Here is a 25,621-nt window from a genome sequence, read left to right on the forward strand (position 1 = left end):
AACCATCTCTGTTGTTTTAATGTCACCTTTGCACCATTTATAACTTTTCTGGTATATTTTTAAATGTTTATACAGTGGTGTACTGTATATTGAAATAAACAGAACAGAGGAAATCAGCTCTAATATAGATTACTGAGGTATGAATACTGGTCAGAGAGCCCGTCATAAGTCCGAGGCGTTGGTAAATGAGTATGTCGCTAAGTGAGAAGAGGCTGTTCTTGGACTGTAAAAGTAATTTTATAAAATACATTCGTTTTTAGCACTAGCTGTCTCCCACTTAGGTAGGGCGACCCAAAAAAAAGAAGAAACACTTACCAATCACTCCATTATCATCCTGCCAGAGGCAAGCTGACATTACAGCTCAGATGCCCCTCTAGACTGCAATATCTCCACCCTTCCTTCACAGTGCAGGCACTGTACTTCCCACCTCCAGGACTCGGGTTTGGTAACCAGCTTCCTTGAATTCCTTCATGTTACCTTGCTCACACTCCAACAGCACTTTGACATAAAAACCACCTGCCTCCACTCACTTCTATCCCCTCAAGGAAGGTTCCTTGATGTTGGTGAGGGGCTCTTGATTTAGGGAATTGGATCTGTGCTCCAGTTCCCTGAATTAAGCTGAATGCCTTCCACATCCCCCCCAGGTGCTGTATAATCCTCCGGGTTTAGCGCTTCCCCCTTGATTATAATAATAATAATCCACTCACTTCTATCTAACAAGCTCACACACGCCTACTGAATGTCAAAGCCCCTCACATATAAAACTTCCTTTACCCTCTCCCTCCAACCTTTCCTAGGAAGATCTCTAGCTCGATTGCTAGCGCACTCGGCTCACACTGAGGTCTGTGGATCGATCCCCAGTACGGGTGGAAGCATTAGAACATGTTTCCCTAAGACACCTGCTGTCCTTGATTACCTAGCAGTAAAATAGGTACCTGGGTGTTAGTCAACTAGTGTGGGTCACATCCTGGGGACTACAGATTCTCTGCAATATATTCACACCACACATTGCCCTCAGACATCACTACCTCCACCTCTTCCTCACTGCAACGTTTAAAACCCATGCTTCATACTCATATAAGAATGTTGGTACCATTTTACCCTGATACATTCCCTTTTATAACATACTATAGTATTATTTTTAAAACTACAGCCCTTTTGAATAAATTTTTACTCTCTTTTTATATTTCACTCTCCATTGTCACTGCTCTCCTAAGTATGCATTTCAGGTAACATACCTGTTACTAGTTTTGCAAGTACTACCCCCTCCACCCTGGTCTGCAACCAGATTCCTCTTGTTAACCAACTAATTAACCAGGCTGTTACTGCCCACACCCTTGGAAGTCCACTTTTTTTTTTTTTTTGCAGATTTATTATACAGTGGAACCTCAAAAATTGAACTGCTCCCAACACGACCAATTATGTAAGTGTATTTTTGTAAGTGCTTTTATAAGTGTATTTTTGAGGGTCTGAAATGGACTAATCTAATTTACATTATTCCTGATGGGAATAAATTCATTCAGTAAAGGCGCTCGAACAGCCTTCTGGACTGAAGAAAGTTCAGTATTTGAGGTTCCACTGTACTTAATGATCCCTGATACAAGATTCCAAGACAACATTAAGCATTTTGCAGTATTCTCAGAACCCCCAAGATGACTGTCCCAATAATGGGTATATATCATTTTCCCGGCCATTGCAACTGGCTGATCTGGAACTTAACCCGTAAACGGTCCAAACGTATATATACGTTTTTTCAACATTTGAATGTAAAAAAAGTAGATTTTCTTTTTGTTTTTTTACATTTGAAAATGTTTAAAAAAAAATTTGATCTTTTTTTTTTTTATATATATTTGAAAATATGTAAAAACACGTAGATCTACTTTTGTAGCACTACACATGTGAACGTAGATCTGCTTGGAGCATTTATGGGTTAATTAACCTTTACCAGGCCTGGAGAGGGGTAATTACCCTTTTCCACTCTTGGTAAAGGGATGATTATCCTTTTCCACTCTTGGTAAAGGGGTGATTACCCTTTTCCACTCTTGGTAAAGGGGTGATTACCCTTTACCAGGCCTGGTAAAGGGTATATATCCCAAGAGTCCAGATTTTTTTATTTGAAAATTTCTAAATCTTTATTCTGATAATATTTCTTTTACTGCTGGTAGAATGTTTAACCCTTAAATTGTCCAAATGTAGATCTATGTTCACGTGTGTAGTGTCCAAACGTAGAACTATGTTTTTTTACATGCTCTCAAATGTAAAAAAATAAGGTCGGAGTGCTACGCACGTGAATGTAGATCTACGTTTGGACAGTTCAAGAGTTAAGAGTTTATGACCACAAATGACAATACAGTGTTCACTAACTGCGCATATGGTACCTCTGCTTTTCTTTAGGCTTATTCGACACTTCCTGCCATTTCTTTTGTTACGGAAACTGTGTAGCTTGGGGACCTAGTCTTATTCACATTCTTATTTCTTTTAGAAAAATATAATTAATTCATTAATATGAGTGTGTCACTAAGTAGTAAAGCTTTCTCTACATGCTATTGTAAATATTTAGGTTCTTCCTAGTTCTTCCTAACATTTCAACCCCTCAATGAGCCACAATGTCAAAACTCAGTACTCTATATAAGCATGGAAATCACATTCTATTTTGAAAATTTCAAATGCTACTGTACTTGACTGTAATAAGGCAAACTTCAAATTATTATAAGCACTTCTTGTCACTTCTAAGTTAATTGAGCAAAAAAATATTTGTAATAGGGCATCTTGAGTGGCAAATATTTTTTCTTAATCAGCAGAACTCAATTATTTTTAAAGTGAGATAATTCAAATCTCTTTTGTAACAGTTCTTTAAAATATTTCAAGTAGTTATTGAATTTAAGAAAGAATTCATAAAAAAATGTGTTCATACATATTAACAATTGATTCTTCCATATAATTTGAGCACCTATCATCTAAGGACTGGGCAAGAAAATTATATTATTTATAGTTCAAATAGGATATAAACAAGTAGTTGAAATTATTAAACATGGTAATGTGTCATATATGAAACTAGATATATAAATATGTATAATATATATATTATATATATTATAGTATATTTTATATATATATATATAAATGTATATATATTTTTTATTTTTAAATTGTTGTACTGTACTCACCATGTGATGAAGAAGTGTTGTGTTGACATTGGGTGAGGATAAGTACGGATGGCAGGGTTTTGCCCTCTTGTGGTCTTGGACGCAACGCAATGCACCACTATTCACATGTAATTTCATTTTGATTCACTTTCATTTCCACTAATCACTTCTCACTCTCACTAATATCCCATCACTATTTCATTAGCCAGGCAAATACTCTTTTTTTTTTTTTTTTTTTTTTTAGATCAAATATTTAGCACTGGGCTACTGCCACCTAAAATCTCTGGTGTAAGCTTTATCATATCTCCAACACACTTAGTCCTGAATGCTTGAGAGAGTCCATGCAAGATACTACCTTACCAACAAGTTTATAACCAATACCTTACAGCTAAGCCGAGTCCATATGGTTGGGCCTGGCTCTGTGCCAACCTGCTAGTGAGTGTCACCTACTGCTGGTATGTGGACTAGAGCCAACCATTCACTACTTTCACAACGTTCGTTATACTACTATTTGGATGGAAGTCCCCTCAAGATATATTTGATGGACAAGTCCACAGGGTGTTAACTTTTTACCAGCTTTATTATATACGCACTTGTCTACATTTTAAGTTCTAATCATCAAAAGGAAATTCCTAGTCTATGCCTGCTCTTTAGAACCAAGTAACAAAGTTCTTTATGACTGTAGTTATACAACAATTATTAAGAGGTACGCACTGCACTGGTATGTTTGTGTGTCACTCACTAGCCAGGTTGTGTGAGAGAGAAAGGGACAGAGTCCTGTGAGAGGATAAAGGGTCCTCAGCACCGGGGTGAGAGACAGAGCGGTAACAAGACACTGAGTGAGTGAGTAGTAGCGGATGCGGCACTCCGCCACTCACCAACAGAAAGCGAGTCCTTTACTGCATTGATGGAGCCGGAGACCAAACCCGACTTGCCCACTGCCACTGTTACTAATTTGAAAACTGGTTTTCTGTTGTCTCACTCAGCAATGCATCCTCGCAGGAACTGACAGCAGCTGTAATGTTGTGTTGTGAATTATCTGTTTAATAACTTGCATGATATCCATTATCTACCATGACTGTATTAAGTGGATGTTTGTGTCAATCTGGTGTTGTATGCTTTAACCACCAATTAATTAAGTGAAATAACTGTGGTATATAAAGTGGTGAAAACTGCAGTTCTGGTTGTGGCATGAACTGAGGAGATACATTCAGTAGCAGTGGCAGCATCAGCAAAATGCAGGCTTCTCCATATCGAGACTCAACCCTCGCGGTAGTGACGCACCTGAAGCCAATGTCACCCCGACCTCTGAAGCTTCCACGTTCTCTGGGACGGCCACGCCGGTCTCCCGTTGACTGTAGTGGCCGACGAAGTGGACCCCTAGCACGGGCCACCCGGGCTGCACGCTTACTCTTGTGCAAAACGGGGGTGAGATTAATTCCTTCATCCTTAGGAAACAACCGACACAGCTCCTCTGCAACGCGTGGTTCAATTTCCTGAAAAATTTTAGAGGACATTTGTACCTATATTTTCAGGCATTGAATAATATATATTTAGATTTAAAAATATCATTATATCATAAATAAAAATATTTACACCATACACAGACATTTCCTTTAGCACTGTAAATAAACAAAAATAAGTATGCATGTGTAATTTAAGTGGTTTACACACCATAGTAAGGAATTTTTGGAATTCGTCACAGAACATGGCTTCTTAAATCATACAAAAAAAAACAGGAGAGTACATTATGAGAAATTACAATGCTACAAGACAGTATTTTATATTCAAAATGAAATACACATTATTACAATGAACAACATAAACATTTTCTACAAACTTCTAGCATAAGTCTATCCAGAAGGATTGGGATACAAGGCAAAACAAGAAACCATAAAAATTTAATTATTTTTAATGTTATTATATTCCAAGTAGAGCCTAGGAAGTAGGTTGGTCCTAGGTAGTAGGTTGGTAGACAGTAACCGCCCAGGGAAGTACTACTGTCCTGCCAAGCGAGTGTAAAATGGAAGCCTGCAACTGTTTTACATGAAGGTAGGATTCCTGGTGTCTTTTTTCAATCTCATAAACATGGGAAGTACAATGCCTGCACTTTAAAGGAGGGGTTTGGGATATTGGCAGTTTGGAGGGATATGTTATATATATCTTTATATATGCTTCTAAACTGTCATATCTGGGCGCCTCTGTAAAGACAGTGATTATGTACGAGTGAGGTGAAAGTGTTGAATGATGAAAGTATTTTCTTTTTGGGTATTTTCTTTCTTTTTGGGTCACCCTGCCTCAGTGGGAGACGGCCGACTTGTTGAAAAACAAAAATTGCAAGATTTCAGGTACATCTTGCTGCTTCTTACACTTAAGTCACATTACACATGCATGTAAAAGCATATATGTACATACATACACCCCTCTGGGTTTTCTTCTATTTTCTTACAAATTCCTGTTCTTGCTTATTTCCTATCTCCATGGGTAAGTGGAACAGAATTCTTCCTCCATAAGCCATGTGTGTCATAAAAAGCAACTAAAATGCCAGGAGCAAGGGGCTAGTAACCCTTTCTCTTGTATACATTACTAAAGTTAAAAGGGGTAAACTTTTTTTTTTTTTGGGGGGGGGGGCACCCTGCATCAGTGAGATACGGTCACTTTGATTATTATTATTATAATCAAGGGGAAGCACTAAACCCGGAGGATTATACAGCGCCTGGGGGGGGGGGGGGGATGTGGAAGGCATTCAGGCTTAATTCGGGGAACTGGAGCACAGATCCAATTCCCTAAATCAAGAGCCCCTCACCAACATCAAGGAACCTTCCTTGAAGGGTCGGTCACTTTGATGATAGAAGATTCCAAGTAGAGTGTTGTATATTACAATGCATTTGTCATATGGGGTAAAAGCAGTGGTTGTGGATCACTTTCATGTTTAGCTCTGAGGGGTGTTAAAAATGGTTATAACCTTAATTTTTAAAGGAGTGGACCGGTAAACCAGCAGAAGGCCTCAACCGGATGACCAAAAACTCCAGTGGCAGGTCATCATAGGACTAAAACCCATATCAGAAAACATGTGTCCTGTTTCCTGACAAATCTTACATAACTTATCAATCTTCCTTAATATTCCATTTTTAAAAGTACAGTGGACCCCTGCTTAACGATCACCTCCAAATGCGACCAATTATGTAAGTGTATTTATGTAAGTGCGTTTGTACGTGTATGTTTGGGGGTCTGAAATGGACTAATCTACTTCACAATATTCCTTATGGGAAAAAATTCGGTCAGTACTGGCACCTGAACATACTACTGGAATGAAAAAAGTTCGTTAACCGGGGTTCCACTGTACTAGTGTATGGATCTTTTGTAATATTACGATTCCAGTGTAATATTATGATTCTGGTGTAATATGATTCTGGTGTAATTATAAAATCCCAAATTATTTTTTTTTTCAACAAGTCAGCCATCTCCCACCGAGGCAGGGTGATCCAAAAAGAAAGAAAATCCCCAAAAAGAAATACTTTCATCATCATTCAACACCTTCACCTCAATCATGCATAATCACCATCTTTGCAGAGGCGCCCAGACACGACAGTTTAGAATTATTATATTATTATATGCTGTATTATTAAAAAATTTTATTAATCACGGGAAAAGTTCATCTAATTTAACTCTCAAAGCCAATAGGACAAAAAGAGGAGACATGGGAACCATACATAAGCTAATAAAAGGATGTGAAAGAACAGATAAGGAAGCTTTTACACCAACAACAGGAAGAAACAATCAAAAAGCCATAGCAATTAAACCAATGATGAGATGCAAAAAAAATGTTAGAAATTTTTTTAGTGGTATAATGTGTTACACAAGGATGTATTAAGTGCTGCAATGACATGGTGTCTCCTGAAGACAGCATGAACCTAGCTACAAATATTGAAAATTGGACACCTTGAGCATAACTAATGCTGTAGCTACAAATCAAAATAGGAAACCATGAGTTTAGCTCTTCTCCTGTAGCTACAAATACTGACAACTGGATATCATATGCTTAGCTTCACTCCTGTAGCTACAAATACTGACAACTGGATATCATATGCTTAGCTTCACTCCTGTAGCTACAAATACTGACAACTGGATATCATATGCTTAGCTTCACTCCTGTAGCTACAAATACTGACAACTGGATATCATATGCTTAGCTTCACTCCTGTAGCTACAAATACTGACAACTGGATATCATATGCTTAGCTTCACTCCTGTAGCTACAAATACTGACAACTGGATATCATATGCTTAGCTGTAGCTACAAATAGCTGGATATCACTTAGCTTCACTCCTGTAGCTACAAATACTGACAACTGGATATCATATGCTTAGCTTCACTCCTGTAGCTACAAATACTGACAACTGGATATCATATGCTTAGCTTCACTCCTGTAGCTACAAATACTGACAACTGGATATCACTTAGCTTCACTCCTGTAGCTACAAATACTGACTGGATATCATATGCTTAGCTTCACTCCTGTAGCTACAAATACTGACAACTGGATATCATATGCTTAGCTTCACTCCTGTAGCTACAAATACTGACAACTGGATATCATATGCTTAGCTTCACTCCTGTAGCTACAAATAAGTAATTACACATACAGTATGTAGTGACTCCTCGACTCACCATGGTTCAACTTGTGGTATTTCGACTTTATGATAGTGTAAAAGCCATTACTTTGGAGATGAAATTACCCAGCATGAAGGCAGCAAGTCCATAATTTTCTTTTTTTTTTTTTTTAACACGCTAGCCGTCTCCCACCGAGGCAGGGTGACCCAGAAAAGAAGCACTTTCACCATCATTCACACTATCACTGTCTTTCCAGAGGTGTGCAGATATGACAGTTTAGATGTCACTCTAAACAGTAAATACCCCAAACTGTACCTCCTACCTCAGGACTCAAGTTTGGCTAACTTGTATTCATTAATTACTTTTCAATACTGGCATTTAGTAGTTACAATAATTATTTGTTAATTTACTTATCCAGTGACAATAGTTATTCATTTACTTACTTATTTAGCATACTGTATTTATATTTGAATTACAGTGGTACCCTGAGTTTTGTACAGCTCCCAACTTGAACAATTATTTAAGTATTTTTGTAAGTGCTTTTGTAAGTGTATTTTTGGGGGTCTGAAACAGACTAATCTAATTTACATTATTCCTTATGGGAACAAATTTGTTCGGCAACGGCACTCGAACAGCCTTCTGGAACGAATTATGGCCGAACTCGGGGTACCACTGTACGATATTTTCAACTTATGATGGGTTTGTCGGAACATAACTCCACTGTAAGTCGAGGACCACCTGTATACTGTATATTCTTGCTTCCCAAGAAAAAGACTTTTCCATTAATGGTCATTCACATTTAAGGACATTTTTACATGTACAACAGTAGTTAACAAAAGTGACACCATGATCATGTACAGGTGTTCGACTTACACTGAGGTTATGTTCTGATGAACCCACTGTAAGTTGAAAATATCGCAAGTTGAATATAAATACAGTGGACCCCCGCATAACGATTACCTCCAAATGGGACCAATTATGTAAGTGTATTTATGTAAGTGCGTTTGTACGTGTATGTTTGGGGGTCTGAAATGGACTAATCTACTTCACAATATTCCTTATGGGAAAAAATTCGGTCAGTACTGGCACCTGAACATACTACTGGAATGAAAAAAGTTCGTTAACCGGGGGTCCACTGTATATGCTAAATAAATGTCAATGAATAAGTAAATAAACAAATAATTTTTTTTTTTTTTTTTATTATCACACCGGCCGATTCCCACCAAGGCAGGGTGGCCCGAAAAAGAAAAACTTTCACCATCATTCACTCCATCACTGTCTTGCCAGAAGGGTGCTTTACACTACAGTTTTTAAACTGCAACATTAACACCCCTCCTTCAGAGTGCAGGCACTGTACTTCCCATCTCCAGGACTCAAGTCCGGCCTGCCGGTTTCCCTGAATCCCTTCATAAATGTTACTTTGCTCACACTCCAACAGCACGTCAAGTATTAAAAACCATTTGTCTCCATTCACTCCTATCAAACACGCTCAAGCATGCCTGCTGGAAGTCCAAGCCCCTCGCACACAAAACCTCCTTTACCCCCTCCCTCCAACCCTTCCTAGGCCGACCCCTACCCCGCCTTCCTTCCACTACAGACTGATACACTCTTGAAGTCATTCTGTTTCGCTCCATTCTCTCTACATGTCCGAACCACCTCAACAACCCTTCCTCAGCCCTCTGGACAACAGTTTTGGTAATCCCGCACCTCCTCCTAACTTCCAAACTACGAATTCTCTGCATTATATTCACACCACACATTGCCCTCAGACATGACATCTCCACTGCCTCCAGCCTTCTCCTCGCTGCAACATTCATCACCCACGCTTCACACCCATATAAGAGCGTTGGTAAAACTATACTCTCATACATTCCCCTCTTTGCCTCCAAGGACAAAGTTCTTTGTCTCCACAGACTCCTAAGTGCACCACTCACTCTTTTTCCCTCATCAATTCTATGATTCACCTCATCTTTCATAGACCCATCCGCTGACACGTCCACTCCCAAATATCTGAATACGTTCACCTCCTCCATACTCTCTCCCTCCAATCTGATATTCAATCTTTCATCACCTAATCTTTTTGTTATCCTCATAACCTTACTCTTTCCTGTATTCACCTTTAATTTTCTTCTTTTGCACACCCTACCAAATTCATCCACCAATCTCTGCAACTTCTCTTCAGAATCTCCCAAGAGCACAGTGTCATCAGCAAAGAGCAGCTGTGACAACTCCCACTTTGTGTGTGATTCTTTATAATTACTATAGCTAAATACCAGTGTTGAAAACAAATAAATGAATACAAGTTAGGGACTTGCTGCCTTCATGCTGGGTTATTAAGGTTCATCTTCAAAGTACAGTGGACGCCCGGTTTATGATCAGCTCCCAATGCGACCAATTATGTAAGTGTATTTATGTAAGTGCGTTTGTATGTGTATGTTTGGGGGTCTGAAATGGACTAATCTAATTCACAATATTCCTTATGGGAACAAATTCGGTCAGTACTGGCACCTGAACATACTTCTGGAATGAAATAATATCGTAAACCGGGGGTCCACTGTAATTGCTTTTGCACTATTGTAAAGTTATAACATCATAAGTTGAACCATTGTGAGTGTAGAAGCATTCAAGAGGAAACTGGACAAGTATCTTCATTAGGTGCCAAATCAACCAGGCTGTGATGGATATGTGAGGCAGCAACAGCCTGGTTGACCAGGCAAGCACCAAACGAGCCTGGCCCACAGCCAGGCTCCAAGAGTAGTGAAACTCTTGAAACTCTTCAAAGATATATCAAAGGTAAGGAGCACCCGTATGTTCCAGAAACACCAGATAATGTCCCCCCCCCCTTTAATTCTGTAAAAGCTTTTAAAACCTTTGCTTCAAGTTCTCACTATACTAGAAAGTGGAATCTTGAGCTTTCAACAATGAGATGAAGTGCTTTAACTCCATCTATATTGTATTTTATTTTTAACTCCTGCAGGATAAAAGTTGCACTTAAGGGTTAAGTGGAATCAAAACAAGTATTAAACATGCTGGAAATTTTACTTACCAAACAGACCAAGCCAAAAATTTTTACAACTTCGTTTTACTTATATATGCATTGCATTTTAAAATACATTAACAGTTTTTATTAAATAAGATAATGGCATTTAATCCAAATGTGTACTAAGGGCATAACAAACTATTGTAAATAATAGAGAATATATTAATGCTATGACAACAGCTTGTGACTACTTTCATGTCCATACCTGACCATCTCTGCCAATCTTAACTGGTTTGCCCTCATTCCAAGGGTTATAAAGATGCTGTGTCTTAGTGAAAGATAAATCCCTCCTGCAAAGAGAAAATACACTAGATTAAATCAGTTATGTTGAAAATGGTATAAAATACCAACAAGTTGATGACTAAGACACAAGTGCAACAGTTGGGTATCCTTACTGCTGACATGTTTCACCTACACAGTAGGTTTTTTCAGTTAAATACAGCAGGTGTAGTAGTGAAATGATGATGATGTAATCGGTCTATCAACCTGGAAAAATAGTATTTGAAGTGGTCAGTCCCTCAGCCTGGAGAAGAGTTCAGCTCCATGGTCTGGAACAAGGTGGTGAGTCCCTCAGCCTAGAGAAGAGTTCAGCTCCATGGTCTGGAACAAGGTGGTGAGTCCCTCAGCCTGGAGAAGAGTTCAGCTCCATGGTTTGGAACAATATAAAGCTGAACTCTTCTCCAGGTTGAGGGACTGACCACCTCAAATACTATTTTTCCAGGTTGATGGACTGATTACATCATTTTCATTTCACTACTACACCTGCTGCCGCTGTACTTGACCTAAGAAGCCCGGTAAAAGTCGGCAAAACACTTCAACAAAACATTTCAACTACCCAACAAAGTGGTCAGAAATTGGTAATTTGGCCAATTTCACACAAATTTCAAGAGATGCCAATTTCACAATAGGGTCCAGAATAAACAATGTAGACATTCATGGCACTAAAATAAAAATTTCTGTGTTCATTAGTCACGTCTCCAGGCCCTTCTTATGTTACACTTGCTTTCCATTTTAAATTTTTATAAACAAAAAATAGAAGATTTATACTGTTATGTAGACTACTGCATTATCGTAATACTGTAATTATATAAATAATGACAACCCATTCATGACTGCATATTAGACTGGTCAGTTGGACACAGATTGGACAGTGACATCATTTGTTTACTCTTGAACATCGGCAAAAATCGATCATGTCTGCTACTTTGAGCTCAATTTCAAGGTACTTTCCATTGTGAAACCAATCAAAATCATATCTATTTCTGTAATATATCTTCATTCTATCAAATAAGACCAAAAAAAAAAAAGAGAATTTTTTTTTTTTTCAACAAGTCGGCCGTCTCCCACCGAGGCAGGGTGACCCAAAAAAGAAAGAAAATCCCCAAAAAGAAAATACTTTCATCATCATTCAACACTTTCACCACACTCGCACATTATCACTGTTTTTGCAGAGGTGCTCAGAATACAACAGTCTAGAAGCATACACATATAAAGATACACAACATATCCCTCCAAACTGCCAATATCCCAAACCCCTCCTTTAAAGTGCAGGCATTGTACTTCCCATTTCCAGGACTCAAGTCCGACTATATGAAAATAACCGGTTTCCCTGAATCCCTTCACTAAATATTACCCTGCTCACACTCCAACAGATCGTCAGGTCCCAAGTACCATTCGTCTCCATTCACTCCTATCTAACACGCTCACGCACGCTTGCTGGAAGTCCAAGCCCCTTACCCACAAAACCTCCTTTACCCCCTCTCTCCAACCCTTTCGAGGACGACCCCTACCCCGCCTTCCTTCCCCTATAGATTTATATGCTTTCCATGTCATTCTACTTTGATCCATTCTCTCTAAATGACCAAACCACCTCAACAACCCCTCTTCTGCCCTCTGACTAATACTTTTATTAACTCCACACCTTCTCCTAATTTCCACACTCCGAATTTTCTGCATAATATTTACACCACACATTGCCCTTAAACAGGACATCTCCACTGCCTCCAACCGTCTCCTCGCTGCTGCATTTACCACCCAAGCTTCACACCCATATAAGAGTGTTGGTACTACTATACTTTCATACATTCCCTTCTTTGCCTCCATAGATAACGTTTTTTGACTCCACATATACCTCAACGCACCACTCACCTTTTTTCCCTCATCAATTCTATGATTAACCTCATCCTTCATAAATCCATCCGCCGACACGTCAACTCCCAAGTATCTGAAAACATTCACTTCTTCCATACTCCTCCTCCCCAATTTGATATCCAATTTTTCTTTATCTAAATCATTTGACACCCTCATCACCTTACTCTTTTCTATGTTCACTTTCAACTTTTTACCTTTACACACATTCCCAAACTCATCCACTAACCTTTGCAATTTTTCTTTAGAATCTCCCATAAGCACAGTATCATCAGCAAAAAGTAACTGTGTCAATTCCCATTTTGAATTTGATTCCCCATAATTTAATCCCACCCCTCTCCCAAACACCCTAGCATTTACTTCCTTTACAACCCCATCTATAAATATATTAAACAACCATGGTGACATTACACATCCCTGTCTAAGACCTACTTTTACCGGGAAGTAGTCTCCCTCTCTTCTACACACCCTAACCTGAGCCTCACTATCCTCATAAAAACTCTTTACAGCATTTAATAACTTACCACCTATTCCATATACTTGCAACATCTGCCACATTGCTCCTCTATCCACTCTATCATATGCCTTTTCTAAATCCATAAATGCTGTGACCGGTAAAGTTAAGCCTATATATGAGAGAATAGGTGTGTGTGGTAAGTGTACGACCATAAAAACCACACAAAAATACACCGTAAAGTCACTGCTTTACACCAAAAACACAGTCGAAGTTTTTTCCCATTATGTACTGTGTGCTGCAGGATTTTTTATGTAGTGTACACTTACCACACACACCTATTCTCTCATATGTAGGCTTAACTTTACCGGTCACAGCTTATCTGAGCGAGCCGAGCTCATGGCGACCGACAGTGGCTTCAAAGCCACCTTATCTTGTATGGATAATGTATGGTGTATGAGCTTCACGCGACGAGAAGAATTTGTTTTATTTGTTGGAACCATGACTAGGGCTAAAAGTGAGAAGGCTATAACAATAATTGGAGAAAAAAGAAATTGGAATGACTTATGCAGCAAGTAGTGCCACCAAACAGTAACAGCAGGTTGGTGTGGTGACCCTGGAAATTTGAAATTATGCTAGCCGAAATTAGTGCCTGATTACTGATTGCCGGAATGATGTCCAACCTGTAATACAATGAGAGGAAGCTAAATATAATATGAATGCAGTACGTTGTGTATTCTGTCTAGTATTCCATACATCAATTCAGTTAAACTTTCATTCTGTGAAAATAAATGACATGCACATTCTGGGTTTACAGGATCAGCACCTGTCCATGACAGAGACTTCCATCAGTTTACATACCCTCAGCTTATATTCCTTAGCATAATAAAGGTTAAAAAAAAAATGAGAGCCTGGATGTAATGTGCATGCAGTAACTACATCATATATATTTGTGCATAAGTTTTGGGGGGTAATTACTAAATTTAAAAAGAGAAACGTTCATTTTTCTTTTTAAATTACCCCGCCTTGCTGGGATATGGCGGGTGTTATGAAAAAAGAAAAAAATTGAACATGGACTGAACAGTCTATATTTACAAAAGCATTCTGGAAATTTTACAGCAGTGAGATGGACACAATGACCCTTGGACTATCGCAACTTTAAACCCAACAACAACAAATACGAAGTGACCGAGACACTTTTTTCATATTTTTTTTTTTGTTTTGTTTTCTTGGATAGTTTGGATTCATTATGGTGGCTATTATTCTGGACATTTTTTTTTTAAGACGTCAGCCATTTCCCACTGAGGCAGGGTGATCCAAAGAAAAAGAAAAACCTGAAAGAAAAAAAAAAACTTTCTTCATCATTCAACACTTTCACCATCACTCATACATTTTTTTATTTTCAACAAGCCGGCCGTCTCCCACCGAGGCAGGGTGACCCAAAAAAAGAAAGAAAATCTCCAAAAAGAAAATACTTTCATCATCATTCAACATTTTCACCTCACTCACACATAATCACTGTTTTTACAGAGGTGCTCAGAACACAACAGTTTAGAAGCATATACGTATAAAGATACACAACATATCCCTCCAAACTGTCAATATCCCGAACCCCTCCTTTAGAGTGCAGGCACTGTACTTCCCATTTCCAGTACTCAAGTCCGGCTATATAAAAATAACCGGTTTCCCTGAATCCCTTCACTAAATATTACCCTGCTCACACTCCAACAGCTCGTCAGGTCCCAAGTACCATTCGTTTCCATTCACTCCTATCGAACACGCTCATACATATTTGGGCATATTTATTTAGTAAAAAAAACTTTTCTTGGCTGGTAAAATATGGTATTTTTACTGAGGTTTTGATGGAGTTAGTTGATAGTTGTGGTAGGTAATAGCTGTGGAGCTGCTTGTCATTTGTTTGCACAGGTATTGCACAGGGTCTCATCAACCCTCCTCACAAATTTCCATATCAACAAGCAATGACAACTACTGTGAATAGATAACATGATTATTTTTGAGTTTTGGCAAATTACAAAGCTTTAAGAAATCTTGGTTGGGCTTTTTGGGGGGAGGGGGGTCTAATAAACGTAACTCCATTTTTACCATGTATTCTTCAGTTTATTTTAGACAATTTTTTGATAAGACACCGTTTTTAGGAACGTAACTACCATCTTAAATCGGCTGACAGCTATGCTTATTTTAAGTGCAAAATGTTACAGAATCCATAAGATTTAGATTTTGTCACCGAAGTGGGTAGTTGATTGTGCACCCCATATCCATCCTGTGGAAGGTAGTGCAAGAGCATGTGGACACACAAAAGGCCTAGGAACTAGGCCCCAAGAGAGAATCTATAAAAGAAACACCCACAGCAGTAAATTCTCCATTACAGGATGCAGAGCTTTTATGGATTATATTCTAAACATGGACTCAATTCCTGGAAAATTATAATTTTCTAGCCAAAATATGACTTATAAAATCCTCGCAAGAATTTCAGCTCACCTTGATATCCAATCCAGTTCAAATACTCCTCCCAGAGCACGTGCTGATAATCCTGGTGGCAAAACCCAGGAAACAGGAGGAAGGTCCCTTCGAGATTCACCAGCAAGTCGAGCAAATCCTGTAAACCACATAATGAAATATTAAATTATTACCAGTAAATGAAAACTGTCAGTGATCACGATGCCCTTAGTCAAAAACATAATAAATGCTACTGAAAAAGAAAACTATTTTTTTATTTAACATGCCAGCCATCTCCCACCAAGACAGGGTGACCCAAAAAAGAAATACTTTCACCATCATTCACACTATCACTGTCTTGCCAGAGATGCACAGATACGACAGTCTGGATGTCCCTCTAAACAGGAATTATTATTATATTTTTTTACCCTAACAGCCCTCTCCCACCAGGGCAGAGTTACTTAAAGAAGACAATGCATTCACTATCATTCATTCAATTGCTGTCTTGCCAGATACGAGTTGATATCACAATTCGGAATGTGATATCATTCCCATCCCTTCTTCAGAGTGTAGGTACTGTACTTCTCACCTCCAGGACTCGGATCCGACTAACTGGTTTCCTTGAATCCCTTCATAAATGTTACTTTGCTAACACTCCAACTTTTTAGTGACAATCAATAAACTTACCACAGAAGCGTCCACTCTCCTTAATAGAGAATATGAGAATGACATTCCTGGCCTCCCTGTATGCTTGGTTAAGCTTAGCCTCATTTTGTGGTGGTGTTGACCAGACTCCTTTTGTCTTGGAGAGTGATATATTATCAGCGTTATTGGATTTCATGAGGAAGAATCTTGCATCTCGGAACATGTAGTTTACTTTGGTTATGTAGTCGTATTTCTTCTTGGTAGAATTTTCCTTTGGCTTTTTGAGTGCTGAAAAATATTGTTAATACATGTAATTATTTAAACACCAGGTAATTGAATTCACTCACCTATCACAAACCTTAATTTACAACTAATTAATACAGTCATGCACTGCTTAACAACGGGGATACATTCTGAGAAATACGTCGTTAGGTGATTTCGTTGTTGTGCGAATATCACAGAGATGTATGAGGCTGCTGCCTGTGCAACATGGCACACTGTTTTACAGTAAACTTTTTTTTGTATAAATAGAAAAAGTACATTCTAAAATAACAACAAAAAGTGCAATACATGTACAGCCTCTCCTCACTTAATGACGGAGTTTCATTCCTAAGACCATGTCAGTAAACAAATTTGTCGCTAAATGAGAAGCATACTATAATGGTAGTGGGTTTGTGTCAACCATCTTTGATAATGTTTTAATGTCACCTTTGCACAATTTATAGCATTTCTGGTATATTTTTAAATGTTTATACAGTAGTGTACTGTGTATTGAAATAAACAGAAAAGAGGAAATCAGTTCTAATATACATTATTTAAGGTATGCATACTGGTATCATGTATGATAATGATATTATACACAATACAGAAGACTCTCAGCGTGTTTAAATCAAGGACTTTACTGCAATTGAAAACCGCCACATTAACGTAACTCCATAAAGTGAAGCACTGTAAAGCAGGACCTGCCTGTACAGTAGTGGCCAAGTTGAGAGAGATGATGCTGTACAGGATTGAATATCTGAAAACCAACCCTATGCTCACTGGCAAAGATTTTTCAGCCTATAAATTATTTATATATACCCATTAATGGAACTGGTGTACTGACATATTCAGTTCTCATTAATGAACTTTTCTCAATTTTCCAAAGATTACAAATGCTCACTCAAAGTGCTATGTGAACACAATATACATATATTAACTTTAACAAGCCAACGAAGTTAGAGTACTTACGATCTTCACTGCTTTTGATAGAAGTTTCTGAAGTGCTGCGCTTGCGCTTCCTGTTCTCATCTTTATCTTCTATTTCCTCTTTTTCAACTGTAATTTAGAAAATACAAAGTAAAAAGTAAACATGCTGTATCGGAGTATACGGCACTACAACATTCAACAATGAAAATTGGTCAAAAGAAAAATTTTAACATACGTTTAACACGACTATGGTGCTCTTCGCACCTACTCCTAGGTTGAGGGACTGATTACCTCATCTTCTGTATATAGTCCTACTGTCTTCAAGCTATGTCCTAGAATTTGTGTTGATAAAGCCACTGGATGGCGAAACGTCTACAATAAAGATACCCAGATGTTGCACATGTGTCTTAATTACATCAACACTGTATGTACAGGAGATCCCCAACTTAAAACAGTTGTGTCCATGGTTTCTGACTTAAAGACAAGTTATCTGTATGAAAACAATAGTATAATGAATGGTTATGGTTCATGTATGTGCATATTACAGGTTAGGAAGTAAAAACTTTAATTATACTGCCTATATGCCCAGTTCTTAAGTGCACGTGTGTAATTTAAGACTGCCCCTATCAAAGGTTTCATGTCTGGTGCAGCCCATTCCCCCCTTTCTCTGAAGTGTATACAACATCCAGATCAATAAAGAATAAAAAGTCACAATACTGTGACTGAAATAATACACAAATAACCTGCGCGTAGGAGAAAGAAACTTACGGCAATGTTTCGGTACCGCTTGGACCAACAACTAGAGAATGTTTTAATAAACAATACACACAAATTGTGTCTAGTATAAAAAAACACAATACCGTAAATGGGACAATCCACTAACTCTTTGGCCCTTTCTAGACCGGACGTAACTTTATAATTGTCCAGATGAAATGAAACATTACCGACAGTTTCCTCTACACAAGGTAATCTCCCTGTGCCAGCTGTTCTTTCTTAAGGTTGCATTATTGCAACCAGAACTAAGAGTTAAACCCACAAGGGTCATACAGTGCTGACTTAAGGTTGTAATAAATGGCTTCTTGTCAATTTTCAGGGCTAGGAATTATTCAAAGATAGCAGATGGTTCAAAAATATTTAGCACTGTAGAAGTGCAATCTATCAAAAAGTTCATTAGGATGTACTAAAACTGGCATTTAGGTCAAGATTTGTCAATCGTAATTCTTAGCAGATTTACTGAACTTGCAAAAAGTAGTACTTTTTCATACTTAAACAATTTATATTTACCATTTAAACTTAAAATATTGGGTTCCCAAATCTGCAACAAACAGGTGTGAAGAATTCATATCGTATGCAGGTTTAAATCTACCAAACCAACAAGAAACAATTAGCCTTTAGAGTTACTGTAGCTAATACCTTGCACATACTTTCTACCCCACTAAGATAACAATGGATGAAAGGTGATAGTCGGTCAACTAACATGACTCACTTGAAGATTCTCTTGATATGGAGGAAGCATGGGATGCCTCGCTCATGGACGGCTCATCGTCTGAGAACTGGTGATCTGAAGATGCTTCACTCCGAGTGTCAAACTCCATATCCCCGTCTCCTTCAATCATTTTGTCTCCTTCCTCTATTATCGTAGAAAAAATGAATATCATTAACATATTATTAACAGTACTAATAATGCTACTGACTAAAATATTTACAAGAGCAATTAAGTACTGCCTCACAAATAGTAATCAAATGTACTAAAAGAAAACAGACTTGATATAAACATGTATATAAAAGAAACTACCTTAAGAAAGTTGAAAGTGAACATAGATACAAGTATGGTGATGAGATAATCAAACAAGTTAGGTAATGAAAAACTGGATATCAGACTGGGAGAGAAGTAATATGGAGAAAATGAATGTGGATGTGTCAGCAGATGAGGTAAGCCACAGAACTAATGAAGGGAAAAATGTGGTTGGTGCATTAGGGTATCTACGGAGACAAAGAGGGAAATGCATGATTGTATAGTGGTACCAACACTCTTATATGGGTGTGAAGCATGGGTTGTGAATGTTGCAGCAAGGAGGAGGTTGGAGGAAAGACAGTGATAGTGTGAATGAGGGAGAAAATTTATTTTTTTCAGGTCACCCTGTCTCGATTGGACATGGCCAGCATTAAAAAAAAAAAAGAAAAAAAAAAAAGTTTTACTCCATGGGAAAGTGGAGAAGAATCATTCCTCTGCAAGCCATGCAGGTCCTAAGAGGCAACTAAAATGCTGGGACCAAGGGGCTAGTAACCCTGCAAGAACTCTAGAACCAAATTTTACCTCTATACCTCATTAAACTACTTTCACTTAACATGAATTTCAATAATAAAGCCATTTCCTTTCAATAGATATCCTGTAACAAGCAACATATCAAGTATTTTCATTATCAAGTGGTGAATTCTGTACAATGTTCACCTTTGATTCAAGTTTACTCCAAAACAGAAAAACATTACAGTACAGAACATAAATTCTTTAATAAAATAAAAAACTCATACAAAAATCTGTTTTGGTTACAAACTATTAGCAAATTACAGAGTGACACCAAACCCTCTAGCAAAAGTTAAAAAAAAAAAAAAAAAAATATTTTTGATCGAAGACACTAAGAAAATTGACAACTCGATAGCAGGCTGCACAGTGTTCTAAAGAATTAAAAATCAGAAACTTATAAGGATGTATGAGTCTGAATTGAACCAGTTAAAGGTCCGAGTCGGACTGAAACGTAGTCGTAAGTGTCTTTCCACTAGGAATTTTTATTGACCTAAGAAAAGCTTTTGACACAGTAGACCACGGCATCCTACTCCACAAACTTGACCATTATGGTATAAGAGGCCATGCGCTTGCATATTTCAAATCTTACCTTACTAATAGGTATCAGTATGTCACCATTAAAGACACAGCATCAACAACACAGCCACTCGATACTGGAGTTCTGCAGGGAAGTGTCCTTGGTCCCCTGCTCTTCCTCATATACATCAATGATCTTCCAAATGTATCTCAACACCTGAACCCCATTCTCTTTGCTGACGACACGACTTATGTCATCTCTCGCCCTAATCTTGCCACCCTCAACACCATTGTTAATGAGGAGCTGATCAAAATATCGACTTGGATGACAGCCAATAAACTTACACTTAACACTGACAAAACCTACTACATTATGTTTGGTAGCAGAGCAGGAGATGCGCAAATTAACATTAAGATCGACAACACTCTAACTGCCAGGCATAATGAGGGCAAATTCCTAGGCCTATACCTCGACAACAACCTGAACTTCAGCACCCATATCCAACACACAACCAAAAAAGTATCCAAAACGGTTGGGATCCTCTCCAAGATACGATACCACATGTCGCAATCTGCCCTTCTCACACTATACCATTCACTTATATATCCATACCTCACCTATGCTATATGTGCTTGGGGTTCAACTGCAGCAACACACCTAAAGCCAATAATAACCCAACAAAAAGCCGCAGTAAGAATAATCACTAAATCCCATCCCTGGCAACACACCCCCCCACTCTTCATAGATCTAAACTTACTCCCTGTTCAGTACATCCACACTTACTACTGTGCAATCTACATCTACAGGACCTTAAATTCCAATATTAACCTTGACCTAAAACGCTTTCTTGATAGTTGCGACAGAACCCACAGGCACAATACCAGACACAAACATCTCTATGACATTCCCCGTGTCCGACTAAACCTTTACAAAAATTCAATGTATGTCAAAGGCCCTAAAATCTGGAACACCCTACCTGAAAATTCTAAAACTGCAGACACATTCATCACCTTCAAAACTACCATCAGAAAACATCTTATCTCCCTGATACATCCTGTCAACTAATTACACGAATACAACCTGGTGGTTAACACTTACACTCACTCACCCATTTGACCATAAACAGAAATATCAATCTCAATCTCAAAATAATGAATCTTAACTAGTCATAAGTTGGCCTGTGATACTCCAATACTGAAACTATGTATAGTGCCAAAACAAAAGCATTCACATTGCTAAACTCACAAACTAGTATTTAGTCACTTAGCCATAATACCAACTTACCTCATAATTTTGTAATATTTTAAACTTAAGATTTAATTTAAGTCTGCCCAAAATGCCTAGCCATGCTAGGTGTTCTAGTGGTACACTCTGTAATTATTATTTTACTACATGTAAACAATACAATAACCAAATTCTGTAAACTCAGCATTGTAATCCTTATAGAGAATAAACTTTGAATTTGAATTTGAATGTGTGGGTTATTTGTGTACAATGATCTAGCGACCCTGTAGCACCTACTACAGATACTCTGACTTACAATGGGGTTACTTTCCAATGAACCCAATATCAGTTGAAAATATTGTAAATCAAATACAGTGGAACCTCTACTTGCGAGTTTAATCCGTTCCATGACCTTGCTCGCAACTGGATTTGCTCGTTTGCAGAGTCAGTTTTCCTCATTTAAATTAACTGAAATGCAATGAATCTGTTCTAGTAGAATTCTGTACTTCAATAATTTCGCTAATATCAACTCTACGGCTTATTTATCTATCTCACTTCATCTAATATGACATAATAAACAATATAAATAACATACAAACCTGATATATACTCTAAAATGAATAAAATATATCATTCATGTGTCAGCGGTGCACGAGAGTTTGTCTGGAGACCGGGCAAAATACTTCATGAATAATTTAGCTAATATCATCTATACGGCTTATTTATCTATCACAGTTCATCTAATATGACATAACACAGAAACATGATATATACTCTAGAATGAATAAAATATGTCATTCATGTAGTGGTATGGGCGGTGTCGGCTGTGGACTAGAGTTTGTCTGAAGAACGGTGAAAATACTTCATGAATAATTTTGCTAATATCAACTATATGGCTTACTTATATATCACAGTTCATCTAATATGACATAACAAACAATAAAAATAACATAGAAACATGATATATACTCTAGAATGAATAAAATATGTCATTATGTAACAGGTGGAGGCAGACACAACCACTCCCTCTTTGTTGTGGTAAACACTGCCATCTAGTGACGGTCTTTTGAAGCCGTCTATTATAATTGTTATATGTAGTACATTATTATTACTAGGTGGGCTAGTGCCAAGATGAGTAGTGGGGGGGTTGGAATAGTTTTAAAAATGCAGTATTAGAATGTGGGGCAGAAGTTTGTGGTTATAGGAGGGTGCGGGCAGGTGGAAAGAGGAGTGATTGGTGGAATGATGAAGTAAAGGGTGTGATAAAAGAGAAAAAGTTAGCTTATGAGAGGTTTTTACAAAGCAGAAGTGTTATAAGAAGAGCAGAGTATATGGAGAGTAAAAGAAAGGTGAAGAGAGTGGTGAGAGAGTGCAAAAGGAGAGCAGATGATAGAGTGGGAGAGGCACTGTCAAGAAATTTTAATGAAAATAAGAAAAAAATTTGGAGTGAGTTAAACAAGTTAAGAAAGCCTAAGGAAAGTATGGATTTGTCAGTTAAAAACAGAGTAGGGGAGTTAGTAGATGGGGAGAGGGAGGTATTAGGTAGATGGTGAGAATATTTTGAGGAACTTTTAAATGTTGAGGAAGAAAGGGAGGCAGTAATTTCATGCACTGGTCAGGGAGGTATACCATCTTTTAGGAGTGAAGAAGAGCAGAATGTAAGTGTGGTGGAGGTACGTGAGGCATTACGTAGAATGAAAGGGGCTAAAGCAGCTGGAACTGATGGGATCATGACAGAAATGTTAAAAGCAGGGGGGGATATAGTGTTGGAGTGGTTGGTACTTTTATTTAATAAATGTATGAAAGAGGGGAAGGTACCTAGGGATTGGCGGAGAGCATGTATAGTCCCTTTATATAAAGGGAAAGGGGACAAGAGAGATTGTAAAAATTATAGAGGAATAAGTTTATTGAGTATACCAGGAAAAGTGTACGGTAGAGTTATAATTGAAAGAATTAGAGGTAAGATAGAATGTAGGATTGCGGATGAGCAAGGAGGCTTCAGAGTGGGTAGGGGATGTGTAGATCAAGTGTTTACATTGAAGCATATATGTGAACAGTATTTAGGTAAAGGTAGGGAAGTTTTTATTGCATTTATGGATTAGAAAAGGCATATGATAGAGTGGATAGGGGAGCAATGTGGCAGATGTTGCAAGTATATGGAATAGGTGGTAAGTTACTAAATGCTGTAAAGAGTTTTTATGAGGATAGTGAGGCTCAGGTTAGGGTGTGTAGAAGAGAGGGAGAATACTTCCCGGTAAAAGTAGGTCTTAGACAGGGATGTGTAATGTCACCATGGTTGTTTAATATATTTATAGATGGGGTTGTAAAAGAAGTAAATGCTAGGGTGTTCGGGAGAGGGGTGGGACTAAATTATGGGGAATCAAATTCAAAATGGGAATTAACAGAGTTACTTTTTGCTGATGATACTGTGCTTATGGGAGATTCTAAAGAAAAATTGCAAAGGTTAGTGGATGAGTTTGGGAATGTGTGTAAAGGTAGAAAGTTGAAAGTGAACATAGAAAAGAGCAAGGTGATGAGGGTATCAAATGATTTAGATAAAGAAAAATTAGATATCAAATTGGGGAGGAGGAGTATGGAAGAAGTGAATGTTTTCAGATACTTGGGAGTTGACGTGTCGGCGGATGGATTTATGAAGGATGAGGTTAATCACAGAATTGATGAGGGAAAAAAGGTGAGTGGCGCATCGAGGTATATGTGGAGTCAAAAAACGTTATCTATGGAGGCAAAGAAGGGAATGTATGAAAGTATAGTAGTACCAACACTCTTATATGGGTGTGAAGCTTGGGTGGTAAATGCTGCAGCAAGGAGACGGTTGGAGGCAGTGGAGATGTCCTGTCTAAGGGCAATGTGTGGTGTAAATATTATGCAGAAAATTCGGAGTGTGGAAATTAGGAAAAGGTGCGAGTTAATAAAAGTATTAGTCAGAGGGCAGAAGAGGGGTTGTTGAGGTGGTTTGATCATTTAGAGAGAATGGATCAAAGTAGAATGACATGGAAAGCATATAAATCTACAGGGGAAGGAAGGCGAGGTAGGGGTCGTCCTCAAAAGGGTTGGAGAGAGGGGGTAAAGGTGGTTTTGTGGGCAAGGGGCTTGGACTTCCAGCAAGCTTGCGTGAGCGTGTTAGATAGGAGTGAATGGAGACGAATGGTACTTGGGACCTGACGATCTGTTGGAGTGTGAGCAGGGTAATATTTAGTGAAGGGATTCAGGGAAACCAGTTATTTTCATATAGTCGGACTTGAGTCCTGGAAATGGGAAGTACAATGCCTGCACTTTAAAGGAGGGGTTTGGGATATTAGCAGTTTGGAGGGATATGTTGTGTATCTTTATACGTATATGCTTCTAAGCTGTTGTATTCTGAGCATCTCTGCAAAAACAGTGATAATGTGTGAGTGTGGTGAAAGTGTTGAATGATGATGAAAGTATTTTCTTTTTGGGGATTTTCTTTCTTTTTTGGGTCACCCTGCCTCGGTGGGTCACCCTGCCTCGGTGGGTCACCCTGCCTCGGTGGGAGACGGCCGACTTGTCAAAAAAAAATGTATTATTATATATGTAAGGGATTCAGGGAAACCGGTTATTTTCATATAGTCGGACTTGAGTCCTGGAAATGGGAAGTACAATGCCTGCACTTTAAAGGAGGGGTTTGGGATATTGGCAGTTTGGAGGGATATGTTGTGTATCTTTATATGTGTATGCTTCTAGACTGTTGTATTCTGAACACCTCTGCAAAAACAGTGATAAAGTACGAGTGTGGTGAAAGTGTTGAATGATGATGAAAGTATTTTCTTTTTGGGGATTTTCTTTCTTTTTTTGGGTCACCCTGCCTCGGTGGGAGACGGCCGACTTGTTGAGAAAAAAAAA

General features: G+C 38.3%; 1 protein-coding gene across 7 annotated transcripts in view; it reads right to left on the reverse strand.

The window, feature by feature from the left end:
- The window catches only part of LOC128701784 (YTH domain containing 1), a 114,929-nt gene that overhangs the window by 82,012 nt on the left and 7,296 nt on the right, over positions 1–25,621 (reverse strand). For 5 of the 7 annotated variants that reach the window (XM_070104997.1, XM_070104993.1, XM_070104995.1 and 2 more), the window contains 6 exons: positions 19,171–19,323; positions 17,736–17,822; positions 16,548–16,793; positions 15,903–16,020; positions 11,007–11,091; positions 4,431–4,642 (listed from right to left, as the gene is read on the reverse strand). In XM_070104997.1, the coding sequence (XP_069961098.1) occupies positions 4,431–4,642; positions 11,007–11,091; positions 15,903–16,020; positions 16,548–16,793; positions 17,736–17,822; positions 19,171–19,323 (901 nt within the window). The remainder of the gene's footprint in view (positions 1–4,430; positions 4,643–11,006; positions 11,092–15,902; positions 16,021–16,547; positions 16,794–17,735; positions 17,823–19,170; positions 19,324–25,621) is intronic. The other 2 variants (XM_070104996.1, XM_070104992.1) reach the window with 1 other exon arrangement.

Source organism: Cherax quadricarinatus, chromosome 96 (assembly GCF_038502225.1).
Source record: "Cherax quadricarinatus isolate ZL_2023a chromosome 96, ASM3850222v1, whole genome shotgun sequence".
Classification (NCBI taxonomy): Eukaryota; Metazoa; Arthropoda; class Malacostraca; order Decapoda; family Parastacidae; genus Cherax; species Cherax quadricarinatus.